The sequence below is a fragment of the Agelaius phoeniceus genome, chromosome 6 (genome assembly GCF_051311805.1).
Source record: "Agelaius phoeniceus isolate bAgePho1 chromosome 6, bAgePho1.hap1, whole genome shotgun sequence".
Classification (NCBI taxonomy): domain Eukaryota; kingdom Metazoa; phylum Chordata; class Aves; order Passeriformes; family Icteridae; genus Agelaius; species Agelaius phoeniceus.
Window position 1 is genome coordinate 31616939 of NC_135270.1, and position 26263 is coordinate 31643201.

At 37.7% G+C, this 26263-nt stretch overlaps 1 protein-coding gene across 25 annotated transcripts in view; it reads right to left on the reverse strand.

The window, feature by feature from the left end:
* Window positions 1-26263, reverse strand: part of GPHN (gephyrin) — a 270825-nt gene that overhangs the window by 180091 nt on the left and 64471 nt on the right. For all 25 annotated transcript variants that reach the window (XM_054634366.2, XM_077180341.1, XM_077180337.1 and 22 more), the window contains exon 2: window positions 5283-5361. In XM_054634366.2, the coding sequence (XP_054490341.1) occupies window positions 5283-5361 (79 nt within the window). The remainder of the gene's footprint in view (window positions 1-5282; window positions 5362-26263) is intronic.

Genomic DNA, 26263 nt, shown 5'->3' on the forward strand with positions numbered 1-26263 from the left:
CTGAACATGAAGGATCTAGTAAATCTCCATAACCAATGATGAAGTTTCTTATTTCAACGAACATGATATATTCTTACACATCCTATAAGCAGAGAAAATCCCTAAACTTGTTAAGATAGAGGTTCCTGGCTAGCAAGCTTGGAGCAGTGCATCCCTGCAACACAGAGAAGTACAATACTTAATTCTGAAACTAGTACTAGAACTGAAAAGAGAGATAGAATACCCAAGATGCAGCTGCCATGCAAACAACCAACCCCTCTCCCCTCAAAAATACTTATCAGCCCAGACACAGTTCTGGGGCTGCACAGCCTCTAGTTCTAGAACAACTTATGCAGCTACTTGATTAGCTCATAAACTTCTTAATTGCAGGCTACCACAGGGTGTTCCAAGAGCAAAAAGAGGAAATTTCTTTCTAAGAATTTGGTAGCTGTGTGATAAGAGAAGACATGTTTGCTCTAAATGTAACTACTATTGGTAGATAAAGCTGACATGGAGCTTTAGAGAGGTTACAGGAGACTGCTTTGGGCCAAGATCTAAAAATCATTAGAGTTGAAAGTTACTAAGTGCTTAAAAACCACATTTTCTTGTGTTCTGCTTTGCACAGTCTGCTCCTATGGGTTTGCTTCAGACAGATGAAGTTGTTGCTATAGGTTTATGAGTCATTAAGCTTAAACAGCCAAAGGATACAAAAAGGCTATATTAGCCTTTTTTGCTAGAAACTGCCAAGGAATCTTGTAGGTTGAGAATTCTTTTTCTTGAAGTGCAAGAAACAGAGAAAACATTTAGCGACTGGTTCATATGACTGGAGGTAAAAAAGATTTGGCAAACGAACAACAAGAACATCCTCTGTGATACATTTGGTGGAGGCTGGCTGGACTACGGAGAAGGCAAGTGGGTAAACTGGCTGGAGAAGAAACCCTAGCCACTTAAGGTCTTAACCATATTTTAATTATCTTGATGGAAGAGCAAATACAATTTTTTAGGCACACAAAAACTCTGCTTGCAGTTGAAGCAGATAAAGGTTTGTCTCAATCTCCCAGATCAATGAGAAACCACAAGGATAGTATGAAGCCAATTTTATATATATCAACTTTTAAGAAGTTACTCATTAGATTAGACTCATCCTCATGAATTCCTTTATGCAGGTCTCAGATCTTTGGAAGTTTGCCAAGTACAACTTTTTTCATTAGATTCAATGGTTAAAATAGGCAGCACTTCTGTAATGCTCAGCATTGCTTCTCTGCATAACAGTCTGGGCTACCACAGACAGCTCTCCAGCCATCCTAATAAAGATAACCTGATAAAATCACCCAATGTTTAGAGATGACCTCAGGAGGCAAGAGAAGCAGAGAAGTATTTTTGTAAGCCTATCAGGGAAAACATTCTAATACAGTCAAATAATGGACAAAAAACTGAGCATGAGCTCCCACTAGAAGGTTGCTGCACAGCAAGATAACTGTGGATAGAATTACCAAATAAATGTTTCCTCTCTCTACAGCATTATTGAGACCAGCAGTTAAGTAAAAGATACAGGCGTGACATTCATATATAGTAACAGGCATTGAAAAACTAGAAAGGCTGCACAAAGGGGAGAGGGTGTGAACTGGTATCCTCACAACACTGAATTTGTAATCTTCAGCAAGACAGAATATGTCACTGGTTTTAAAATGATGAGCAAAACACAGAAAGTATAAGCCACAATACTTCCAGTTTTCCTCAAAAATTGCTAGATAGGTTCCTCCATGTGAAGATGGGAACTTACTAATAGGTCTATTACCATTTTGGTTGTCTTTCTAATGCAATTACATGGAGGGTAAACAACATTTTCTTCTCACAATTTTGTCTTCTCTGTAGTACACACTCATTAAAACAAGTTCTAATTTCCTGTCAAAAGTTACCTGTTCTTACATTTTATATTTATCTACTCTCATAATGAGTATGAAGGAGACATGAAACACAGTTTAGATGTGATGCAATTTTGCCTAGAAAGAAGTTATTCAGAATCTCTTGGATATTGTTCATCTCAAAGAAGCTCTGAAGATGTTTCCAAAACAAATGCATCAGTGATTATCTGCAGCTGCAGCTACTGAATTGCTCAGAAAGATTAAAAGCATCCTCTTTTCTGATTAGACAAGTATTTTATGAACTTTGTGTGGACATACAGGCTAGAACTGAAAGGAACATGTTATAAAGTGATGCTCAGAACTAAAACTTTAGAATCTCTATACACAGAACTTCTTCTTGAAGTAGGTGGACCTATACACTTAACATTCTAATGATCTGATGGTTCACTCTTCAGGTGTATTTAAGTAACTTCTAGTAAGAAAAAAAAAAGTAGTAGTAAAAATCCTAGAAGTTTCAGGTGATAGACATATTGCATTGTATGTATCCCATTTCTCTCCTGAGCACAGATTGGCTATTGAGGGTGGAAAAGGACAGGAAGACAGAGGAGTGCACACACTTCTGTCTGCTCATGAGAAAGGGGTCAAATGAACTCATCAATATGTTCCACTTTCCTTGAGCATGAGCCTTTTGCCTTGCTAGAGAGCCTCAAAGATCTCCCCACAAAAGCAGGACTCTGCTAGCATCTTAAGCTGTTTCACTGCATTTTACTTCAGCTGATTAAAGTCTGAACCATCATCTAAGAACCAGCAGCCTAGTCCCTCCAATTGCACCTGCTCTCTGCAGCTCTGCTGTTTAGGACAATGAATGGAAAAATATCTCTAGTCTTCTCCCACAGTCTGTTACTCCTCACTTCAGGTTAATTTGATATGCTTGGTGTTTTGGGGTTTTTTCCCTTTAGCAGAATTTTCATTTTTATTGACACACAGTAAATTGTGAGTTAATCACATACAAGTATAGGTGATCAAACTACTGATTTGAGCAGCAGAGCTTTTATTAGCATTGCTGAGAGAACTGAAAGCAGATTAAGTTTACAGTCCTGCTCCAGCTGGGAAATCATCTGGAGAAAAAGGGCTACTCTGACAATTATGCATACTTGATATAAATCAAACATTAATGAAAAAACCAACAATGCTAATTTAAAGTTTCATCTCAATGTAAAGACACACTTTCAGCTGTCCAAAAAAAGGCCTTCTGCAATAACAAAACAGAAGTAGTCTGTTGCAGAGCCAAGAGTGGCAAACTAAGAGGGACAGAGCCATTTGCAGAGAAAGCATGAGAATTTATGTAAATCTAATGTTTGCATCTGAGATTATAAAGAAAAAGAGGCAGTGCATCTACAGTCAGCACAAACAAGCACTAAAGAAGTCCTAAAGTGTAAATATTAAACAGGTAAGAGGATTAATCAAATGCTATTTTATGGTTCCAGGTATTATTACAGGTATCAATCATAGCCAAATAGGCATAAAATTTTAATTAAACTTTATTCTTTACTGCAAAAAAAGATTAAAACATCTCTTTGTCTGGCACTCCCCTGCTTCATCCTAATGCTGTCTTTGCATAACAAAGAATTAAGATCCCATGGGATCTTAAGAATCACCTACAGAAGGCTGGGTTGGACAATATTGCCTTAGATGATTTCTTCATTTTGGAGATTCACACACACTATTACACATTTTGCAAGAACTCTTTATAGGTGTTCAGTCATAATACAGCAAGAATTTCAATTTGGAAAGATAAAAGCAAGTTTATACATTCCCAGAATTCATCAGGAAGAGGACATTTTTCTTGCACTGTAATGTCATATAGCAAAGTAGCATAAGCAGCCCTTGAAACCTAACATGTATTGAGACTTTACTCAGTCTTTCAAAGTGACAAAAATGGCTATGTTGCAGTCACTTGTGCTTTTTATGCTATAAGAAACAGAAATTCATTTAATTTCTTTTGAACATTACAATAATTTATTACAATATTCTTCATCTCAGTTACGATCAAGGAAGAAAATGAAGACTCCATCACTTCTGGTGAAAGTATACAGAAAGTAATAATTCTACAACAAAGGCAATTCAACCTTCTGAGAGTAAACTCAAGAGGTGCAAGCCCAAAACTATGTGTAGCATGTAAGCCTACCTGCAGCTCCAAAACCCACATATAATTCTAAAGCAAACAAAAAAAAAGAACCAACAAAGCCAACCAACCAATCAAAAATACTCAAAAAATCACCACTCAACAGAAAAATTCTGAAAATTAAGACCTTTAAAATAGCCTTGACTTCAACACTTAAACAGTAACTATTAAAAACTTATCTATAAACAGTAGCTATTAAAAACTTATCTATTGCATTCACTCTGTACATATCAAGCAACAATTATACTTGCTCCTTGTACCTCTATCATTTCAGATATATAAATCATCAGTCACATACACATAGTCAAAATTGCCCAAGAATGCATGTACATGTGCATATGTGTCATTTACCTACAGGAACATAACAAAATTAATTCTGCACCTACCTCCCTGTAACTGAAATAAGATGCCAAATGCACCTTGTTTTTCACTAGTTCTCAATCAATACTGAAAAATCTGCTCTTTCAGCAGCAAGGACCATCACATTAGATCTCACTGTGGACTGCACTGTCATTCATGTTAAAAATACGTGAATTTTTTTTCTCTTTTTCCCTTCCCTCATAACAAGTGGCACACTCACACACTAGCAAGAACATTTTCAGCTACTACTAAAGTTAACGGACGAGAAAAAAACCTCACAAACCCAAAAAACAAACAAAAAACTGAATGACAAAGGAGGTCTGATACAATTTCAAGTCTGGCTCAGAGCTCATGAGATTGAATTTTATTTTAGAGAAAGATCCAATACTGAGATAAAGACCAGCAGTCTTGCGATGAAGCAAAATTTAGACCATGTGCACATATACTTCAATTGAAACAGGTAGTAGAGGAAGAAACACACATCAGCTGTATGAAAACAGATACAAAGAAAACAGATTCTAGACGTTAAGGTAATTAACAATAACTGTTACTCAGTAATATTCTAATTTATATGCAATTCCTCCTTAAAAAGGGAGGGGCAACAATGTGCATACAAGTCCTCTATAGAAATACCAGCATGCACAATCTGTTACCTCTGATGACTCTTAAACCTTTCACTGTATGTGCTCTCTGGATGTTACTTCAGAATTATTTTAGACACAAGGTGGTTTTAATAACACTTGCTTGTATCAAAGACTAACAAGTTGGCAAGCATAAACCACTAAAGCATTACGTGTACTTCATCACACTACTTCTGTATATAATTACAAAACTACTCACAAGGATATCAGGAAGAAGCTTTCTTTGCTTAGCAATAAGAGCCAGATACTCACAAAGAAGGGTCTTGGACCAGATCTTTAAGGTTTATCCCACTACGATCCTCGGCAAGGTTCCTGAAGCAACTGTCACTCACTAAAAAAAATAGAAATAAAATTTAAACAAAACAAAATGAAACAAACAAAATAAAATAGGAAAAAAAGAGGTGGAAATTTAACAACAGAGCACAGTTCTTTTGATTAACTAAAAATGCTTTTTGGCATTGACTGGAATTTGAACAGTCATATATAAAGTTTGATTTTCACTCAGGTTCCACCTAATTCAAAGAAAAGTCGACTCAATGGAAAGTGAAAAACACTGTATCACAGCTTATGCAGAAATAAACTGCATAAATTCCAGGTGGTGAACTTACTACTTGTCCACCTGAAGGCAAAGGAAATCTCAAACACGTGGATGCACAGGTACACACTTGTCCATGCATTTAACAGGAGAGTCTTTAATCATGCACTGATCAAAACACTTAACCAGAAACAGTGAGAGCTCCTATGTATTTAAGTTCATCGTTATTCATGGGTTAGCAAAAATGTTTAATATGAGCAATAACAAAAACAAGTAATTAAGAGCAAAATTTACTCAAGCAACTTATTTATAACTTATAAAGTTAATGTAAAGCAGCTAGTTACTGTAATAACTGAAATTACAGTAAATGTCACAGAAGTTCTAAAGAGTATTAGTGTGCTTTCATTTTCTTCACTAATTAAAAGAAAAAAAACAACAGAAGAGACTTAAACCTCAAACTCCAAATTTGTTCTCTTGGCTAAGTCTCCCAGCACATGTACTCAAATCCTAAAAGCCATCTCATTTCTCTTAAATAACATCACAGTCAGTTTGAGAGGTGGAAAAAGAGTAGTGGCACTAATACTTTTAGAACAACACAGTATCACTTTAAAGGAATTACTTATTTCTGACTACAGCAAACTTTCTGAAGGTATCAGAGGTTGTGATATGGAGAAATCAGTGTAAGGATCAATTTCCCTTAATGGGTAAGGTAATCTGTGAGACAAAGTTTATGAAGAAATGCATTATTGAACATCTTACAGCACAGAATACAGCTTCACATTTGGTGAACAGGGATGTGTTTAAATCACTGCAAAACACTGCAAAAACAAATGCTCCTACTTTTTTCTCTCTAAATGCAAATTACTCTCTTTAATTTACATCTCTAAGTATTCATGCACATCACCAGCATCAAGAAAATGCAAATCATTCCCAAAATACATTGTTTTCACAGATTACAACACGTACAGTGGCAGACCTACCTAACATACTACAAAACTGCAAAATGTTTCTACTAGTACCTCTCGTTGGCAATGCATCTCACAAGCGTGAAACCTGGTAAGTCTGCTGGAAAGGACAAGTATTGGAAGAAAATATCCCAGAAGAAGAGGCTGGGGTGGCTGATCAAACAGGTAGTAGTCCTGGCCCTCAGACAAAGCCTGACAGCTTATGACTGTGAGAGAGGGATTTGTCAAGTGTTGAAAACACTCACCTCAACAGGGTAATAACCAAAGGCTATCCTAAGCTTCTCTCCCCCACTGTCTCTGAAAACTGTACCTAACAATTGCCTGCTGCACACAATCCCTAGGGCTCTCTTGTCTTTGAGGTACTTGTCTCAGATCTCCATTTTAAACAACAGCTACCTGTGCTAACCAAGCCCAGACTCTCAGCTTGTTCCTCCCATGACAAGTTCATAATTGCCTGTATAACAAAGTGCAAGTTACCTGAACTGAGCTCACAAGCACTTCCCCCATTGCCAGGCAAGCTCTGAGTGAGCAGCTTGAGCCTTCGGGAATTTTGCATTTCCATCCCCACCTATTACACTGAACCCAAGACCCTTGAGTGGATCTCAACTCTTCAGTTAAAGGAGTAATTCCAAGATCAGCAGATCCACAAACAACCAAATGTTGGATTTTATGAGAGAAAAAATTCCCACCTACATTGATATTTGATAGTTTATATTTGCTTGTTGTCAAGTTTGGCAACAAAACAGCAAACAGAACATTTTACCTACAGTCTTGTCCTAAATCCTACACTACCAATGTATCAGCATATCTCCCATGCTAACACAATGCACCATGAATAAAAATTATGCTCAACACTGTTTTTTCACTACTGAAAAAATCAAACATTTTTAAAGCATTAAATATTTAATCTAAATATGCTGCATTTCTCTATTGTCTCCTCCAATCCCCTCATGGCAAGCAATCACAGTGATAATTGAGGAAACTAGTGTCTTTATCTCAAAAGTTTTTTAATGGGAAAATGAAAAATGACAACATAAAATTATCTTATCAGTAAAACTGGCCATTATTTATCTGTAACTCATGATGTTTAAAACACAAAATGTGTTTCAAATAAAAATGTTTAAAACTAATCCCTAAATTTGTCAGAGACAGCCTTTGTTTTACTTGTCTCAACATAAAGCCAATATTATAACACTCTTTTTATTAATGAATCTTAAAATTGCAAACCTTCCCTCTACTTAGTAGACCTTGGCAATGAAACCATTTGCTAGTAAGGCTAATTCAACATTAAATATCTACGAACTTTAAAAAATGTATAAACCTTGTCTCCCTTGTTTTCTTCTTTGATTGTAGGAGAGTTAGAGCAATGTGTAGCTGCAAACTGGTAAGCAAGTCTCTTCTTAGGGTACTGCTCTAGCTGGATTTAGAAAACACAGATGCTACAGATAAATGTAAAAAATTCCATATCTGGTTATAACAATCAAGAATTCCAAGAGTTTAGTTAACACTAACATTTGACTATAACTACTAATAAAATGACTAGTATGGATAGCAACAGGAGAGTTTCCAGTGAGTGGAAATAATTCATTGGAATAGGCTGGAATGAGCACTTGGTCTGCATACAAGCACTGCCTTGCTCCTTCACATCCTTGCAAACTCTTAGCATAAATAAATAAAACAAATGTTCAGCAATAAATGCAAGGTGGAAGCAATCAAGCAGAGCAGGTAGTCTATTTCTCACAGTTTAGAAAACTTTAAATCAACACCGCACATATTTAAAAAATAACATATAACCTAACTGAAATGAGAGCTATTTATTTTAAACAGGAGAGTGAAACTGTGATGGTATGGCAGAAATATCAGGGTGATCAATGGTGGTTTGAGGGAAACATGGACGAAAACTTTGCATCACAGCCACAAATTGTACTACAGATGCAGTAAGGCCATGCCTGACTTCTCTTTGAAGCACAACCAAGGGATACTTTTGCATAGGACATCTATATGAACACAACTCCCATACAGGGTTTTATTGCCTTGCTCCAAAATTAAATTTTTATTTTTTAACCCTCCAAAACTTTATAAAAGCTAGTATTTTAAGCATTGTTGAGTGGATGTTTTCTGGAGAGATACAGAACTGTTAGCTGGTCCTCTCTACACACACATCAAGTGCCTGAGCCTCTGGTCTGCAGTACACCCCCCACAGGTACTTCCTCAGAGAGGTGGCAAATGACTACAAAAAGAGCACCCTGAAGCATATTTGCTCCATGGAGTATGGCACATACAATGACAGTCTGTGAGGTGCCAGAAATGTTCCTAATATACCAAATATTGGCACAAACATCACAGGCATCAACTGAACAAAACACATAGTCTCAAAAACATCACAGCGAGGCAAAATCCCTGAACATGCATTGCACAAGTTTGACTTCCAAGTGAGCTGTTACATGTATCAAAGCAAACAGGATTTAGCAATAGCCCAAATTTTCCCAACATTCATCCTACTTCCAGCTCCTGGTTTCTATTACTGATGCTCTGTTTCTCACCCCTGTCTAGTCTTGTGCCTAGGAAGTAACAGAGGTGGGAAGCTAATAAGGGAATATAGCTCTCACCTGTCAGTTACACATACAAAATTCCTGATGGAAAGGTTAAAATCAGCATTCACACTCTAATGTGCAAACATCCAATTTACAACAGTTGTGAAGCCTTCCCACTTGGCATTTGTGAACTTCTAAATTTGTCCATGTGATTTTTTTTCCTTTGCTTTCTTTAGCAGGGTTTTAAATGAGACCATACTGAAGAGAAATAGATTATTAGCCTGTTGATTTCCAAAATGAGAAGCTCTGTAACTCTGAAGGCAAAGTAATATTTTCTTCAAGTAGTGGCAGGTCATAATCTGTTGCAAAATGTATCCTTGTTTTAATTTTATTTTTAAAATGTCCTACAATTTGAAAACCATGTAGCTCCTTAAAAACGTCATTTAATCTCCTACCCCACAGAAAGTACTCCCAGTAAAGAAGAGCCCTCTTTAGATCAAATCAATTCCAAATCTACAGCTGATAACAGTGATTTCATATTTATATAATGTAAAAAAAAATGCAATAACCACCCTCAAAAACTGAATTTCTATAGTTTAGTAAAGAAAATGACCTCCTGTTACAGGCCCCCAGCCAGGTAATAGCTAGCATTGACTCCATGCTTCTCAGAAGGCTGATCTCTCACTTTAATGTACTACACTTACCAAGAAGCCCATCACCCTTACAGACAGTCGCAACACAGATGGACCCAATTGGTCCTTCAATCCAAATACCATCACCACTGGCCAATTAAGAAACGACCCTTGGGTAAACAACTCTCTGTAACACATTCCACATGTGCACAACAACAGCTGCAGCAAGTGAAGATAAGAAGTGTTTATCTCTTTTTTTTCTGATCTTCTCACAGCCTTCCCCAGGACAATGCCTGGGAAAGTTGTGCATTGCTCTCTGTGGCCAGAGAGCTCTGCCACAACCTCCCCCATACCTAAATATGTGATTCCAGAAAACTACTACTACCTGCCAGATTTTCCTCTAGGTTCCCAGAATTCAGAACTACTTTTAGATCAGTTGTGACTGCAAGTAAATAAAAATCATCTTGACAACAAAATCTTGTCATGAAGACAGTCACCAATGCACTGTTAGTTTGAAAATACATGGACTACTACAACCTCAAACAGCATGGACTGAAATATAAGATATCAGTTTCTTACATTTTTGTCCTTTAGAGATAATATCTCCTAAGTTTACTTCTTTTTCTTAAGACCTCTTCATCTACCAATAGTATTTTTGACAAGACTTTACCTTACCCCTCTTTTTACAGGCTCATTTATGTATTTAGGTTTTATAACAGATTCAGTCACCAGTTAATAAATATAAAAATATATTTAGTACACTTGGGATGTTCTGAAAAGTACTGGTCTAGCACAGTGTGGTACTCCAGTCTGGATTAGCTTGCTTCAAGAATTATTCAGAAGTCTCGTTCCAGATTCAGGTGGTGCTGTTCCATGTACTCCATGCAAACGGTTCAGGATTGAAGTATTTTGCTTTTATGGGCCCAACCTTATACACAAGGCAGCAAGCACCTTCTTTACCTATTATTCACATTGTTGACTTCAAGAAAAAACAAACTCAGGTAGGGAAGCTTAGGGTCTTAGGGTTTAGGATATAACAAGTAACAGAATTTTTTCTCAGACCTCAAAACATCTCCCCTTGAAACCTGTTTTCTCCTGCAAACACAGAATTCTTGTCCTATACATGTGCTATAGATGTCCTATAAGGCATACTTTATGGAAGGCAAAGGAAAGAGAAAGCACCAGAATATTGATTCTCTAAATATTAAAATTTTGAGGTATTTTATGGGTCCCATGGACAGTAACACCACAGATAAATAATGCTGCCTTTTTTCTCTGCTACTGTCACATTTTTCAAGTCAGTGCATGTCAACCAGAAAACATACATAAAACAGATGGCACATTACAGAAATTTTGTAGCACCTTCTCCAGATCTATCAAAGAAGACAGCAAATTAATTTTAAGAGCAGCATTTATACCATTTGTATATCTGCACACAAATCTCTGACGTATTTGCAGAATAAAAAGAACTACGAGTCTCCATGCAAACTGCAAATGCTTAAAATTGCCAAGAAAATATGTTGTCTGTGAGTAGTAGAAATAAGGCAGGCTGATTTCCTAAGAACTCGTGATCTAAATGCCATTTGCTATCACCACACAAATCCAGAACGGGATCCTCACAGATTGACAAAGAAGTACTATCATAAAAAGGGAGATAAGGTACTGGAACAACAGAAGGGAAAGGTTCAGGTGACCTACTGAAAAACAGGATGGTCATAGACCAGAAATACAAGTTAGACATGTGATCCTATGATTTTTCTTTTTCTAGAAAACAGAAGCAATAATGTCACTTGTAAACCAGATGTAAAGGAAGGCTGTTGTAATGATAAAGAAAAGTAAGATAGCAGGGGAAGTGAAAAGAACTTGATTAGCTTAGCAAAAAAAATCATTAGATGGTAGCTGCTGGTGAGTTTATCTAAATAGAACAGCAAAACAAATATCAGAAGGAGAAAAGAATACTATTGCAGAAAAAATTTAATTGTGAGGAAATCATAAGAAACAGAACATAATTTTCAAAGAGCTAGAGAGGTGAACCCTCACTAAAAATCCTTCAATAATAATAGTGAGGGCAAGGAAAGCACACAGACTTGTTCTCAGCAGATTTAAGGATAAATTAAATGACACAAATTGTTCTTGAAGACCTGAAGCATTCTGCACCACAGCAGCTAATGTTGTGAAATCTATGTTAGAGTTTCTCTGAAGGCTATGAACTTCTAAACCTCCCCAGGGTTTCTCCCATTTTCTAACAGCAATTAAATGAGGCATTTTTTTCTGTGTATCCATTAGTCTAGCGGGTTATGCCTCTCTCAAATGATTTATCATTTAAATTTTACAATATTTGTGCAGCCTCGGGCTACAAATTCTGTACTGGGTTTTAATCTAATATTTAACAAGCCTGAGTTTCAACTCCATAGCACTGTCAGTGTAATCACTGCAGTGATCAGGTGAACTTCAGAAGAAAAATATCAAATCATTGAAGACATTCAACTCTTTGGAGATGCAGCATTAGCAATACTTCTAATTGTTTGTACCCAATAAAAAAATTAGGTTCCTTGAAGCTATGAATACCAAGCACTTGATGAATTCTCTTCTTTGGGATCTTCTTGTTAGAGATAAATTAGTTTGTGTTTCATGTGGATTTTTTTTTTCCCAACATGTATTTCCAATAAGAAGTTTCCAGAAGTTACTATAAAACCATAAAAAATTCCAGGATGGGAAGGAAAAATATACAAGGCAAGCACATCCAAGAGAGGAGAAGAGAAGAATTAAATCAACAATAACAACTAAAAGCTAAGTACCTTTGAATAGTAATATCTCAGACTTCTGTGAAATTTTTAGTTCTACCACAGGTTAGAACAGCTGTACTTAGAGCAGCCATGGAGAATCCTTCCTCTAAAGGGCAGTCTTTACAAGGAGATAATGATTTTCAGCTTTTCTGATTTCTTTAGAGGATGTCTGTCTCTAAACTTAGTTTTCTTGTATGTTATTTAGTTCAGGAAAAGAATATGTTTAGTTTCTTAGTTAACAACACTGGAAACCATTTACAGCACCTTATATAGGCCCATTTTAAAGCCCATTTTAAATGGGTCCTTGGTTGCAGAGTACGCTGATGAAGGATACCGTCAACCTCAGCTAGATGCACTTTTAAATATGACAAAGTATGCCGATACAAGATGTTAATACATTTCACAAATTATCTGCCAGCTTGATTAAGAACCACCAGAATAACATGAAAAAATATACTACATTTTCCTAATGATATATTCTATCTATAAACACTGCATTTAAGTGAACCACTCCAGTATTAGGGACCAGTGACCACAGGCTTGCACCATTCAGTAATGACAGGATTTAAAGGATTCATGAAACTTCACATTGTGGCTTGGAACAACACCCCTCTTTGCACTGCTGCATTGCTGCACAGATAAATGCATACAGACCTGCTGACAGGTAGATAATCCTCCAGGACCAACCCACAGAGCCCAGGGCCTCAGTGTCCTGTCTATCTTCTGCTCACATCTCATACAGCCCCAGGCACCAGAAATCAGGTAGCTCTTCCTCCTTAAGGAAACTGAGGTATTCTCTGCACTGTTCAACATAGCCTATCAAACACTGTCCAAAGAAGCCACCTCAGAAACACGCAGTAAAAAAGGGCAGGAAGAAACAGAAGTCACTTTGTGCTTCTTAAGACACCCATTGTGTGATGTCCACATCATGCCACACTGGCAGTGTGCACCCCCAGCCCAGGAAGCCAATTGTATCCTGAGCTGCATCCAAGGAATTGTGGCCAGCAGGGAAAGGGAGGGAAATTTGCCCCTCTGCTCCACTCTGGGTGGAGTGCTGCTGCACCTGAGTGCTGCATCCAGCTCTGGGGTCCCAGCACAGGAAGGACATCAACCTGTTGGAATGAGTCCAGGGAAGACCACCAAGTTGATTAGAGGGCTGAAGCACCTATCCTGTGCAGACAGACTAAGACAGCCGGGGTGTTCAGCCCGGGCAACAGAAGTTTCTGAGAGGGAAACCTTACAGCACCTTGTAGTACCTAAAGAGGGCTACAAGAGAGTGGGACAGGGAACTTTTACAAGGGCATTTAGTGATAGGCTTTAAACTGAGAGTAGGTTTTAGATTGGATTATAGAAAGACATTCTTTACTGTGAGTGGTGAGATACTGGAACAAGTTGTCCAGGGAAGTTGTGGATGCTCCCTCCCTGGAAGTGTTCAAGGCCAGGTTGGATGGGGCAGCCTGGTCTGGTGGAAGGTATCCATGCAGAGAAGTTGGAATGAGATGATCTTTAAGGTCCCTTCCAAATAAAACCACTTTGTGAATCCAGGATTCCCCTAATCATTGTATCTATACCTTGATCAGATGCTTTCCCTGAATCCACAGGTACCACTATGCACTACAAGATTTCCAAGGAGGATTACAGGAAGGCACATGGGAAACATATAGACAAGGTATGGAGCTGGAGGAGATCCAGGATCAGATCACAAAGCTGCTGTCTTACTGAGAATTTTGGGTTCATCTTCTGAGTTGAAGTAAAAGCAACTAAAGGTCATCAACAGTACTGGACCAGGGGAGTGATGCAAGCCAAGAGTCACAGAAGTTAGGAGAAATTAGGAGAAAGCAGAACACTAAATGTACTAGTGAGCTAATAAAACTGCAGAAACCCCAGTGACAATCAAGTGCAACTCCAGACTGAATGGTGTTAAATCATATACAGCCATAAGACTTCAAAGCCTGAAGATGTAATCATAGCAAAATAATGCCAGTTAGCACATAAACCAGAACATGTATTGTAGACAACTCCACTACAGGCAAGGACTTGAAGAAAAAGACATTATCTCTTTTATTTTTTAGACAAAATTAGCACCTGGGCCTAGTCTGGTGTGCCTGGCCCCTTCAGTTTGCTTGCTGAAGGAAATCACCTGGAACAGAAGAGCCTCCTTTACACAATTACCATTTATTTAGCACAACTCTGTGTGCAAAGCTCTGAACTGAGGCCCTACAAACATCATACTGAGGTATAAAAGGCATAATTTTGTACTGTTAGCAGAGATGATGAAAATATGTTGACATTAAAATTCAGTTGCAGGTATTTACTTACTGGATATAAGGATGTCCATTCATGCAAAGGGACCTCTAAATTATTAACTTTCACAAGAAGAAGATTAAATATTTAAGCAAATCAGTATAATTTAATAATGTAACATAAGAATATGAATAGAAAATTTTATAAAACTACTAATATACTTTGTATAATTAAATATTGTTTAGATTACAATGTAATTGTTTTATTCTATTTTTCCCTAAATCTCATTAATAAAGCAAATTATATCTGTATATTTAGCATTTTCAATTCATTAAATGTGAATTCTTGACAGCTTATGGGAAAATTCTTGTGAAAAGTGGAAAAAAACAGTATTATAAAAAGTGGTTGCAATAATCCTTAAAAATAGGACAGTTCCTCTTTGTCCAAAACATAAGCACTTCTTAAGATATCTTTTTTGTACTAGTACTCTTAAGCCTCCTTAAAACTAGTGGCAGTACAAAACAGTTTCAAAATAGAAACACTTTAAGGAGCGATTTTCAACTCTACCTAGAAAAGAAAAGCAATAAACACCCAATAGCAGAAGTGGTCAAGAAAAACAAAGGGCATTACAATAAATGCTACTGCTTGTTTAAAAAGCCTACCTATGGATCTACCTCCATATTGTTTTCTTTTTATAATCAACTTACCATTATCAGAAGTCAAATAACACCTCAGGTGGGAAGTCAAATAACACCTCAGTGGAGGGAAAGAGCCCTGCAGACAGTTATCACTAAGCATGCATAACATAGCAATCAACAGAGCCTGCTCTCTTCCCTGGGTTCAACCCAACACTGTTTCTGGTAGGTCTCACTTACCCAGATGCAGCATTTGACTGGCAAAAGAGCTCTGAATTGAAGAGCCTGGCTAAATCTAGACCATAAGGCAGAGACACCCCATTAGCAGCACCAGCTTGGATACAGCAGGACCAGCACTGGGGCACATAGATGAAATCCTGATCAGCACTGACTGACCCAGACACTCTAATGCCACTGTGTGGGCTTAGGTCAGGAAATGCCAAGGCACACACACCCAAGCTAACCTCACATGGTGCCACCTCAGCCATGACAGGGTGTATTAGCCCAGATTCACAGTGGTATAAAGGCATCTAAAGAGCCTTCTAGTTCCTGGAAGAAGCACAGTCACATTCACACAAAGCTGAACCAGTCATGCTGTTTCAGATTTTTGCTGGCTTCCCAGGGCTCTGCAATTATCACAAGCAGTAGGAAACTGTTTCTACAAAATGATCTGGAAATGTACCATAGGTCTTTCCAGAACATTGAGCTGCCATCCACAAAAGTGCTGATAATAAATCCTATACAGGAAAGTGCAGATTCTAAAAACCAAGATTTTCAATATTGTTTACATTTCATTCACTGCTGTCTCTAGTGGTAGCAGTGGTGAAGAGCTCAGTGGGACAAGCTCCACTCAGGTGTCTTGGGAGGAGAGGATATCTCACCAGAAAGCCTGTGGCTCATGGAACAGCTCTAAAAGATTTATCCCTTACCCCCAGTCTCTAAAATATTTCCTTTTCTTTAGCTAAACTTCTTTCAAATATTTTGTTTATTTTAACATCATGCTTATAAACTGTGCCTACTTTAACAGCTCTGTAGCTGACCACTTTTCATGCAACTGGCTCAAAGAAATTACATCATCAATCCTTCATCTCAGGGTTCATTTCTTTCCACATGTCTGCTCCTAATGCTTATTAATAACTTTGAAAATGGGAACCAAAGCTTCTTGTCATTTCTTCCAGCCAGGAGGATCCTGAAAAAGCTGCAAATAGTGGGAACTAAGCCAATTATCTCAGTGAGCTGTGAAAAACCTGGAAACCAGTTTAATGCTAAGTGTTTTCATCATTCACTCATTCAACTAATTATTAAAATTACAATCTCAAATTATTCCAGAGTACTACAAGTCATGCTTCATATACCCCTTGAAACATATGCTCCACCAAACCTGAAATACAGAAAATAAAAATAGGGACGCTAAAAATAAGCTAAGAAATTATACCAGGAGTAAGCTTTACATTTGTGTACCTTTGTTGATGCTCAGTCACAGAGTTGCAACATTCAGGACTACAAAGTCTTGATGGCAGCCCTGATTACACAGTGAAGTTTGCTGTTCATTCTCTTTCTGGAATCTTGCTATACTTTTACAATCAGATATTTTAAACAACAACTCTATGTGGCAAATCATGGATTGCATTTTTTTTTTTTTTTGGTTTACAACTTGCTTACTTTAATAGCATGTGTAAGGCAGTAATAGAAGTGCTTTCCAGCCCTATGCAACCCACATCTGACATGAGCCCAGAGAACTGTAGCCCAGCTTTTCCCCCTGTGAATGGTCCTCCAAATGTTTAAGCATGTTTGTTCATATCATTCTGTTTGTAGTAGACTCTTTTTTGAGCTACCATACTTTAGCCATGGTCAAAATTTCATTCCTTGTTAGTTACAATGAAATTAGAAGTACCGATGCATTAGGTAGCCTCCATTATTTCTCCTATTTATCTTTGCTAACTAAACATAACTTTTAACATTATCTTGCTGCTAATTTACTTTAGTTTGTCTTTCAGGGACTCACTTTTATTCCTCAACATCTTATTCCTAAACACACAATATTGTCATTTTATTGCTGTCCGTGTTCATTAGATGTGAATAAATACATCGTCTTTTCTTCACCTGAACAGGGAAAAATTTATATATTCTGGAAATAATCTTGTCAAAGATTATTTCCAGAATATATAATTTTACTCCTTTTTCTTAACTTTTAGTTCCCTCTCTTTGCTGATTCCAAATCTTTAACTATATTTAACTCTAAGCCTACAGCAAGCAACAAAATGGGAGAAGTCTTTAAAGCCTATACAGCCTGTCATGTCTCATATGTTTGCTTATCCGGGCAATGAATCAAATCAATCAATCAGCTGTCAGGACCATACCAAGCCAAGCTGGCATTTGTAGGAGAATGACACCCCATATGAACGCTCCATGTAAATTTCTTGCAGCTCAAGAGAAAGCCAGCAGTTGCCACATTGGTAACATGGCAACGTGGAGCACCCTGCCAAGGGTTCTCCCTTGCTGGTTTCTGCCCTACGCCCCCAGCCCTGCACAGGAGAGCAGCAGAGCAATCCTGAGAGGCTCCCGTCAGCAGAGCCCACGGGAACAGCATTCCCAGGCAATGCTCCCAGGCAATGGCAGAGCCCTCCTGCTGACACCCTGCCTCTGGTGCCTCTGCCTGCTGGCACACCGCAGCACCGGGCACCACAGGCTGGGGTCCAGCCTCAGGCTGGGAATTTGCGTGCCTGGCTCAGTCAGGAAGGCTGAACAGGTCATGATCCATTGCCTGGGCTCATTTCTTGCCACCATTACAGCCCTATCAAGAATAATGTTCTTGTGAGTGTTCTGAAACTCCAGCTCATAAATGTATACTGGTTTTCCTTATTTGCTCTGAGTTCTTCTTGCTTGATCAATAATGAGGGGAAGGATGACTAGAACGATAGGATGACCATTATTTTTTACTGCACCATCAGTAAACCTCCTCGTTTACTCACAAATGGTCAACAAAAATAGATACAAATCATATATGCCATTGAAGAGTTTGCTGTCATTTTCTATCATTATATAATTACTTTTGTCCTTACTGAAACCTTTGAGCTGTTATGTTTTAAACCAGCCATTTGAAGATTATAAAAATAGAAATGGACATCAGGGTAATTGAACTGGGAAAGAAGAAAACACTTCTCTACCAAATATTTTTTTCCTTTTTTTTTTTTTAGTGTATTCTGAAACCTGCAACATTATTTAATTCCTCCTTAAATGCGCTGTTGAGTGAATGGGAGACCCAATGGATTGCACCTTAGTTTATTCTGCAGTTCTTCTTAAAATCAGTAGTCACTTAAAAAAAAAATAAAAAAGGTCTTAAAATTTATAGGTATGCCTGACATCCATGTTTGCCATGCAGTTTTCATGAATTCCACAAATAATTTCTGTGTATTTACACAAGTATAATAAGAAATCATAATATTGATTTCAGATATTGAAAATGTTCCTAAGTACCTAAAAAAAAATTTAAATGTCTTACTGAAAACTACCAATATAACCACTATTAAACAACCAAAGCCCACATTTGCAACTTCACCAGTTCATTGAGAAAGGCCATTTTACTCCTCCAAAGAACTGTTCCATCAATATGGAGCAGGTAAGCAACTAGACTTTTAAAGTTGTCAACATTTATAATTTTCAACAGTGTATAAGGCTTTCAGCATTTCTACGACAGAAAAAATCAGACAGCCAAGCATACACACTAAATATTTTCTTAAAATTCTTCAGTAAGAATGCCTTGTTTTGCCTATAAAAATTACTTAAACACTGTCCACCCAATTCTCTGCCAAATTCCCCTTTCCCCTTCTCATGTTTCCTTCCTAACACAGTTTTTCCAACTTGATGAGTAACTCCAAGTGAATTTTACAAAATTAGAGCTGTCAAAGCTTGTAAATCATTACAGAAAATTAGAGACATGAAAGACAGTATGATAGAAAGCATGGGAAATCAATGGTTGGAGAGAGGAAAGTCAAAATGGCTATTTTGTTCCTCCTCTTTGTAGATAAAAATATTCATATATAACCATTTAAAAAAAAAAACTCATTACTTTGCAAAACTTCATATACTTTTTCTATTATGTCATAAATATCAGGGAAACCAAGATAGGGCTCTTATCTATTCTATTCATCACCAGTCCAGCAGCAGACAATCATGCAACATGCACATCGCCCTGAATCACTGCAAACAGAGATCAGTCTGGAATTACTGTGTGACTTTGAGCTACCATTTTCAGCTTGCTAGTGTATTTATAATTCAGTATTTGACTAATTCCAAATGAAGTAATACTCGGAACAATGCAAAACAATTACAAAACCAGAAAACACTGAAAACCAAGAATTATTTCTAATGTTTGACAACTCAAAATGTTGGTGCAATTATAAAGCTGTTGTTCAACTACTTACTATATACATATTCAGCAATGCATTAAAAAACTCAGTATCAAAATGAGTATCATTGAAAGGGAAGTTAAAATGTATTATGGATAATGAGAAAAGTTCTAAATTGAGACACAAGCAGTGCTATATTAGGAAGTGAACAGATGGCTACAGAAGAGCAGACCTAAAATCAAGAACAATGTATGGAGTCAGAGCAGGGGGGCTGGAATGAGGTATAACTGGAGAACTTGCCTTTCTTATTTTATTGCACACTTTTTGACAGGCTGAAAATACTACAAATCTACAACAGAGAAGACATGAATTACTTTTTTGGGTATTTTAAAGACTTGCAGAGCACTGTTAGCTATTTTGTTCCTCCTCTCTATCCATAAAACATTCATATGCAACCATTTTAAAAAAACCTCATTACTTTGCAAAACTTCATATACTTTTTCTGTGATGTCACAAATACCAGGAAAACCAAAAACTAGGTCCAAAGTGTGGCTTATTTGCTTTAAAACATTTCTATACAAATATATGTATTACAAACTCCTAAAGAATTTGCTAAAGCCAAAACAGTGCATACAACCTACAATACTAAATTTTTACCCCACTGTCAAATCTGTAGTTATCGTCCTCTAAAATTTGTAAAAGATATGAATATCAATTAAATGTGCAAAACCCCCTGTATGTCAATAATCTCATCTTACATTTCCAGAGAGAAAGGCAGCACTTCCTCTTCTTCCCAAACATGAGACGCATTCATGTGTTATAAGGAGTACAGGATATCTCAGTGTATTTAATTTTAAACCCCAGTAATTGAAATTTACTTTTCCTGAGGAAAGGCAACAACTGCTGTTATTATTTTGTGGTAGTTATTAGGGTAACCTTAAGAATAACTTATTTCTTCATATTTATCAAATGGAATCATGAAGTATTTTAATTAGAATGGTGAAAATTCTTACCAAAACCAGTAGGTTTTGGCTTCAGAGACAAGTTGGCTGGCTTATTTCTCCAGCTTTTTATAGTCCCAGATGGAAGTATAACCCTCTAACATAGCAACCACTCATCCCAGCTTTGTGTCATCTGCAAACCTGCTGCAAACATTCAGATTATCAATGAAGATGTTAAACAGGGTTGGAGCTAGTATTGACCCCTGGGGGGTCACAAGGTCATCTCATTGCAAAGCTCCCATACATTCTCGGTGATTTCTCATGGGCATCTCCTCACAGCACTGACTCCTTCTTCTTCACAGCCCAACCAACAAACTCCAGCTCTCTCCTCACCCAGCTAACCCACTCTTTTGTAGCACTCTTCTTCTTATTGGACACAGCTGTGGCCTATTAAGGGCAGGCCTGTTCCTAATCTTTGGGGATTAGTACAGCTGCAACTCCTCAGGTGTGAGACTACCTTCTGCACCATCTTTATTTTCTTACATTCTATCCCTCCACAACTAAGTCACCAGCCTCCAATTGGATTTTGGGCCACAGACCACTACTCTCTGCATCCAGCCATTCAGCCAGGGAGTTCCATATACTAAGGACAGTAGTTTCTGTGTTTCCATTTTAACTTTGGGTGAGGATTTTACAAACTTCACATATCTCCTAAAAGCTCTTTTTTTTTTTTTTTTACAGAAACAAGCAAGACAAAATGGCTGTTGCCAAAAGAGATGTAAGAAATTTGTTCAAACTAATGTTCCCTAGGTGACTAAATGGAAAACTGCTTCTGGACCAGAAGTCCAAAATCACTAATCCTAATCCATGATCAGTACATAAGGAAACTAACCTGAAATCTGCAAAAAAACAAAAACAAAGCTCTGTACGGCACAGAAAGTCCTTTTGAAGCCTACTTAAATTTCTGAACAATGTCATCTGAAACCATTGACAATCTACAGTGTGTTAAATACCCATCAACAAAGGTTATCCCTTATGATTGTAAAGTTGAATTATTTTAAAAATCAGATGTAATGACACTAAAACAGTGCAGAAAGGGTTAAACTATCTCCCTGTTGATAATTGAAAATCAAATAAAAAAGATTGATGACTTTATATGACCACCCATACAAATGTATATTAGTCATACTTTGAACTGGATGGATGAAGCAAGACCTCCTCCAAAATGCAGCCAGACCACTGAAGTGGTGCTAAGCCTGAGCTGAAACCACATGTCTGCCAAGGTCAGTTCTAGAACTGAACAACCACATTAACAATGACATCAGCTACCTAGGCTGAAGGATGGGCAAAGTACCCCAGGTGTGTCTACAAATAAAAATCTAAATATACCCAGCACAAATATTCAGTATTAGAGTGACACTAATCATATATCTGTTTTGTAGATCTAAAGTAACTAAGTGCTTTATTTTTCCCATCCAGTGTTGTAATTATATTGCAAAAGTTTCATATTGTTGTCTCCTTAGTACAAGAGTTTCATACCTCCTTGATGTTTCTTGTGGCAGCTCCTCCAAGCACTGACTCTTCTTCTCACAGTAACCAACTGACTCCAGTTGTCCCTCAACCAACCAATCCACTCTTTTATAACACTCTTCTTATTGGCTACAGCTGTGGCCTGTTAAAGGTCAGGCCTGTTCCTCATCTCTAATAATTAACCCAGCTGCAACTCTTTCAGGGGTAAGATAACTTTCTATACTACCTTTATTTACTTATATTCTATCCCCCTACAATTAGCTATATCCTAATGCAACAAGGCATTTCTCTTTGTGTTGTAGAAAACAGTATGTTTATCTCAGCCTTGTAATTTCAGTGGCACATCCATGCTTGGAAAGAACCACCTCTAATTGTTATCAGAAGTTTTAAGGTTTCACAACTACCAGCCCGTTTTCTTTGTTTTAAGTACAGAACTGTAAAGAAAAAACCCAACAGATTTACTTTGTCAGCAGAGATTCAGAATTTCCATGGTCTTGGCAGTCCTTGGTGCTGGTGGGGAGCAGCAGAGCTGGCCCTGTGCAGGAGAGGCAGTGGAGGCTCTCCCAGCAGGCATGGCAGGGGTTCACACAGCCGGGCACAGCCTCCCAGCTGATGCCCCTGAGCAGCCGGCAGCGCCCGCCACAGGAACCTCTCGCTGGAGAGACACCACTCTGACACCAAACCCAACAAAATCCTGCCATTAAGCACGGCTAAAAGAAAATGCTAAGCCGAGGAGACAGCTTCTGGCTTTTCCCATTTATTTTTGGAGGGCTCCTCGGCCTCTAGGGCCAAAGGCAAGGTGATTGCAGCATGCTGTGAAGTGAGACACCCTGGGAAGCATGAAATCATTAAAACACTCGTTTAGGCTGAAGGAGAAAAGATGAGCGAGTACAAATTCTAAGCTGAGAAAAAACCCTCTTTGTATAACATCTTTATTACTGTAACACCTAGTCACTTTCCCAAAGTCAATTCAGTTACATGATTTAGATTCTTCCCATTTTAATCCACATTTTCTTTTTTTCCCCCAGACACTATGTAGTTTTAGGATTTATTAAGATTACTTTGTTCCTTGTACTAATCCTACATTACAAGAAAAAAAGAAACAGAGAATGCAGATGTTCATATCTGCAGCTCTCATCTGATATGAGCTCTCATAGCCTTGGATAAGCACCTGAGAAAAGCCTGTGTGTGATAAAATAGATTTTATCCTTGCTGTACACACTCCACTGTGGCAAAGGAACAGTTACCAACCATACACATCATCTGTTAACTTCAGATGAGAAGCTAGGTATGCTGAGCTCATTCTGTCTGCATCTTCAAGTTGTTAAAGAGCCTTTTTTTTGAAGACTTGTACAGAGAATAGACTGAAAAGAATGACTGACCCTCACAGCCTTCACTGCATTATTAAAATGCTTTAAAGCAAACTTTCTCAAAGGCTTATGTCTAACTTTTCCAGGCATTATTAATGCAATATTATTATTTAGCTAAAAGGCAATGAATTCCACAAAAAGCACACTGGTTGCCATGATTCAGCAGTTTGCCCAACAGTGTGCTGTGATAAACACTAACATCAGATAAAAAAATAGAAATCACCAATAAGAAATTTAAATACCTCCAGCCTTGAACACTTGATGAGTTTTGTATGTAGAATTTAGCCAATAGCACCTCCAGATGCAGGCTCCCAAAAGTTTTTGCTGCTGACAGCTTTTATATCATCATCTTGTATTCACTGTTTTAGCCTGCTGCTGGCTTTCTCTAATCTGTTCTCTACCACAATGAATTACCTGTTTTCTAAAAATGTGAGGTAAAGGAAGAGGGGAAAAAACTGGAAACCCTGAAACTGCTACAGCAGCAAAATTGTTGCATAACAGAAAAAAAAAATGCCAGTGTAGGGCCTTGGGTTTGATAGTTGTGCTTCAGAAATGCCTTTAATAAATGATTTTGCAGGGATTGAAATATTGCTTCTGTACTGTTTGAAGAGCAGTAGTAGTCACAGTAGGACTTTAAATTCACCAGAGCTTTCAGAAGTACAAGTTCTCAAAAACAGCTTAGAAAATGCAAGTTGGGACACAGTTACTGCTTGTGTGGATCAATGTACATGTAATGAAAGCAGCAAGACCCTCCTTAAGCTATATGTTTACTGACAGGATCCTATCTAAGGCTCAGACACTACAATAAAATAGAGTGAGCCACATCAGAATCAGTGAGCTGGTACTCTTTGTTTTGGACTGAACTGCAAAGCTGCAGAGCTTTGTTTAAATCTGTATAATGTTAGAAATAATGCATATACCTGGCAGACAGGCTCGAAGCCTTTTGCATCTGTTCATAGCTGTAACTGAGTAGCAGCAAGGGAAAGCTACCACTGCAGGGCCACAGAGGCTTTTTCATCCTCCTACCAACCAATGTCTAATCCACAGCAAAATTACAATCTCAAACTGCATTAGAATTGGCTAGCTGCTCCAAGACTTTCACTTGGAAAGCTATCACCAGGCCTTTTTTCTGCACTTACTCCCCCTCAGAAGAGATCATCCTCCTGCCCATGTCAGGGGAATCAAAGTGTTGGGAGCTCACTGTGCCTGAGGATTTAGGGATCCTGAGCTGGCAGGGCCCACTCTGTTGGGCCCCGTAGTCAAAGCCCAAATGCTGGCACAAGCAGAGCTGCAGGGACCCTGCTGGCATGGCCCAGGTGCCACTGGGGATGGCATGACAGGGATGCCCTGCCAGCTCCTTAGGAAAAATGACTGCCTGTTACACAAAATAAAAGGCACTGTACAGGGAAGAGGAATCCATCCACAGACAGCAGCTGCACAGCATGCTGTGGGAAACCCACCTGGGCTCCATCTCAGGCTGTGTGATCAAGAGGTTCCAAATCTCTGAAGGGACACAAGATTTAATTGCTGTGTTTCTCTTTTTATTCTTCCCTATTAATAAGGCTACTGTATCATGCTCTTCATTTTCTTGGTGAGATCCAAATAGAATTCTACAACATCTCCCTCCATCCCATAGTGCAGAATTAATACAAAAAGTGAACAAAAAGAAAAACAGCTGAGCTATATGGCCCCCATGTCATCTGTTTCATTTTCATTAACTTTTTTCCCCACCCTGCACTCATTTTACTATTTTTAGGCTATCAAATTCATGTACAGCTATGAATGCAACTTTAGATATTCTATATAAATACAAACTTTATAAAAGCAGTACAGTTTAATATATGTATATACTGTTTAATAGATCATTGTTTGGATCCTCCTGCTATTATGGAAAAAAATTACAATTCTAACGATAGATATAATGAAGTTGGAAATAGCACTTAGTATTATCCCTCTATAATAATAACAACGTATTAAGTTATATGCTCTTTAAAACCATTAAAAAATACAATAAAATTATGTTCTGCTAAAAGAGAGGCTTACAATGATACACAACTGCTGATTAAATCCAAGTCCAAAGTCATCACTCAACAATTTACAAAGTATACATTCTGCCAAGACATCTAGACTATGAACAACGAAAGGGTAAATCCAAGACAGTACTGTAAGACTTCAGCCAAAATTCCAACAGACACTCTGTTCTCTTCTTGTAAAGTCACATGTGCAAATAACTACTTTCAATATCAAATGTAAACAAAATTTTGAGAGTAATCTTAAAAATATGTCAAACTCATAAATCAAAGTGTTTGTTAAATCCTATGCAACTAATTGTAGACAACTGGCCATTACAAGCAATTTTAATTTTCTTAATAATGCTCATCAGAAGATCCAGAACACCTACCACTACGGCCACAAATCTAAAATAGTCATGGAAGGGAGACATAAGCACCTTTGCTTAATTATTACAAAAAAAGTGGAACACACCACAAAAGACAAATAAATTTCACAAGAACAACAACTGTAAAAGTAAATGACACAGATTAAAATAGGTTTCAGGATACAGGCTCTTCAAAAATTAGGCTGCTAATGCTAACACTGTGAATTCAAACCTGACAAAAGTCGTATCTGCAACCATAACTATGATTACAACCTGTGTCATGAAAAACACTGACACACAATTTTCAGTACAGTAATGAATAGTTACATATCTTA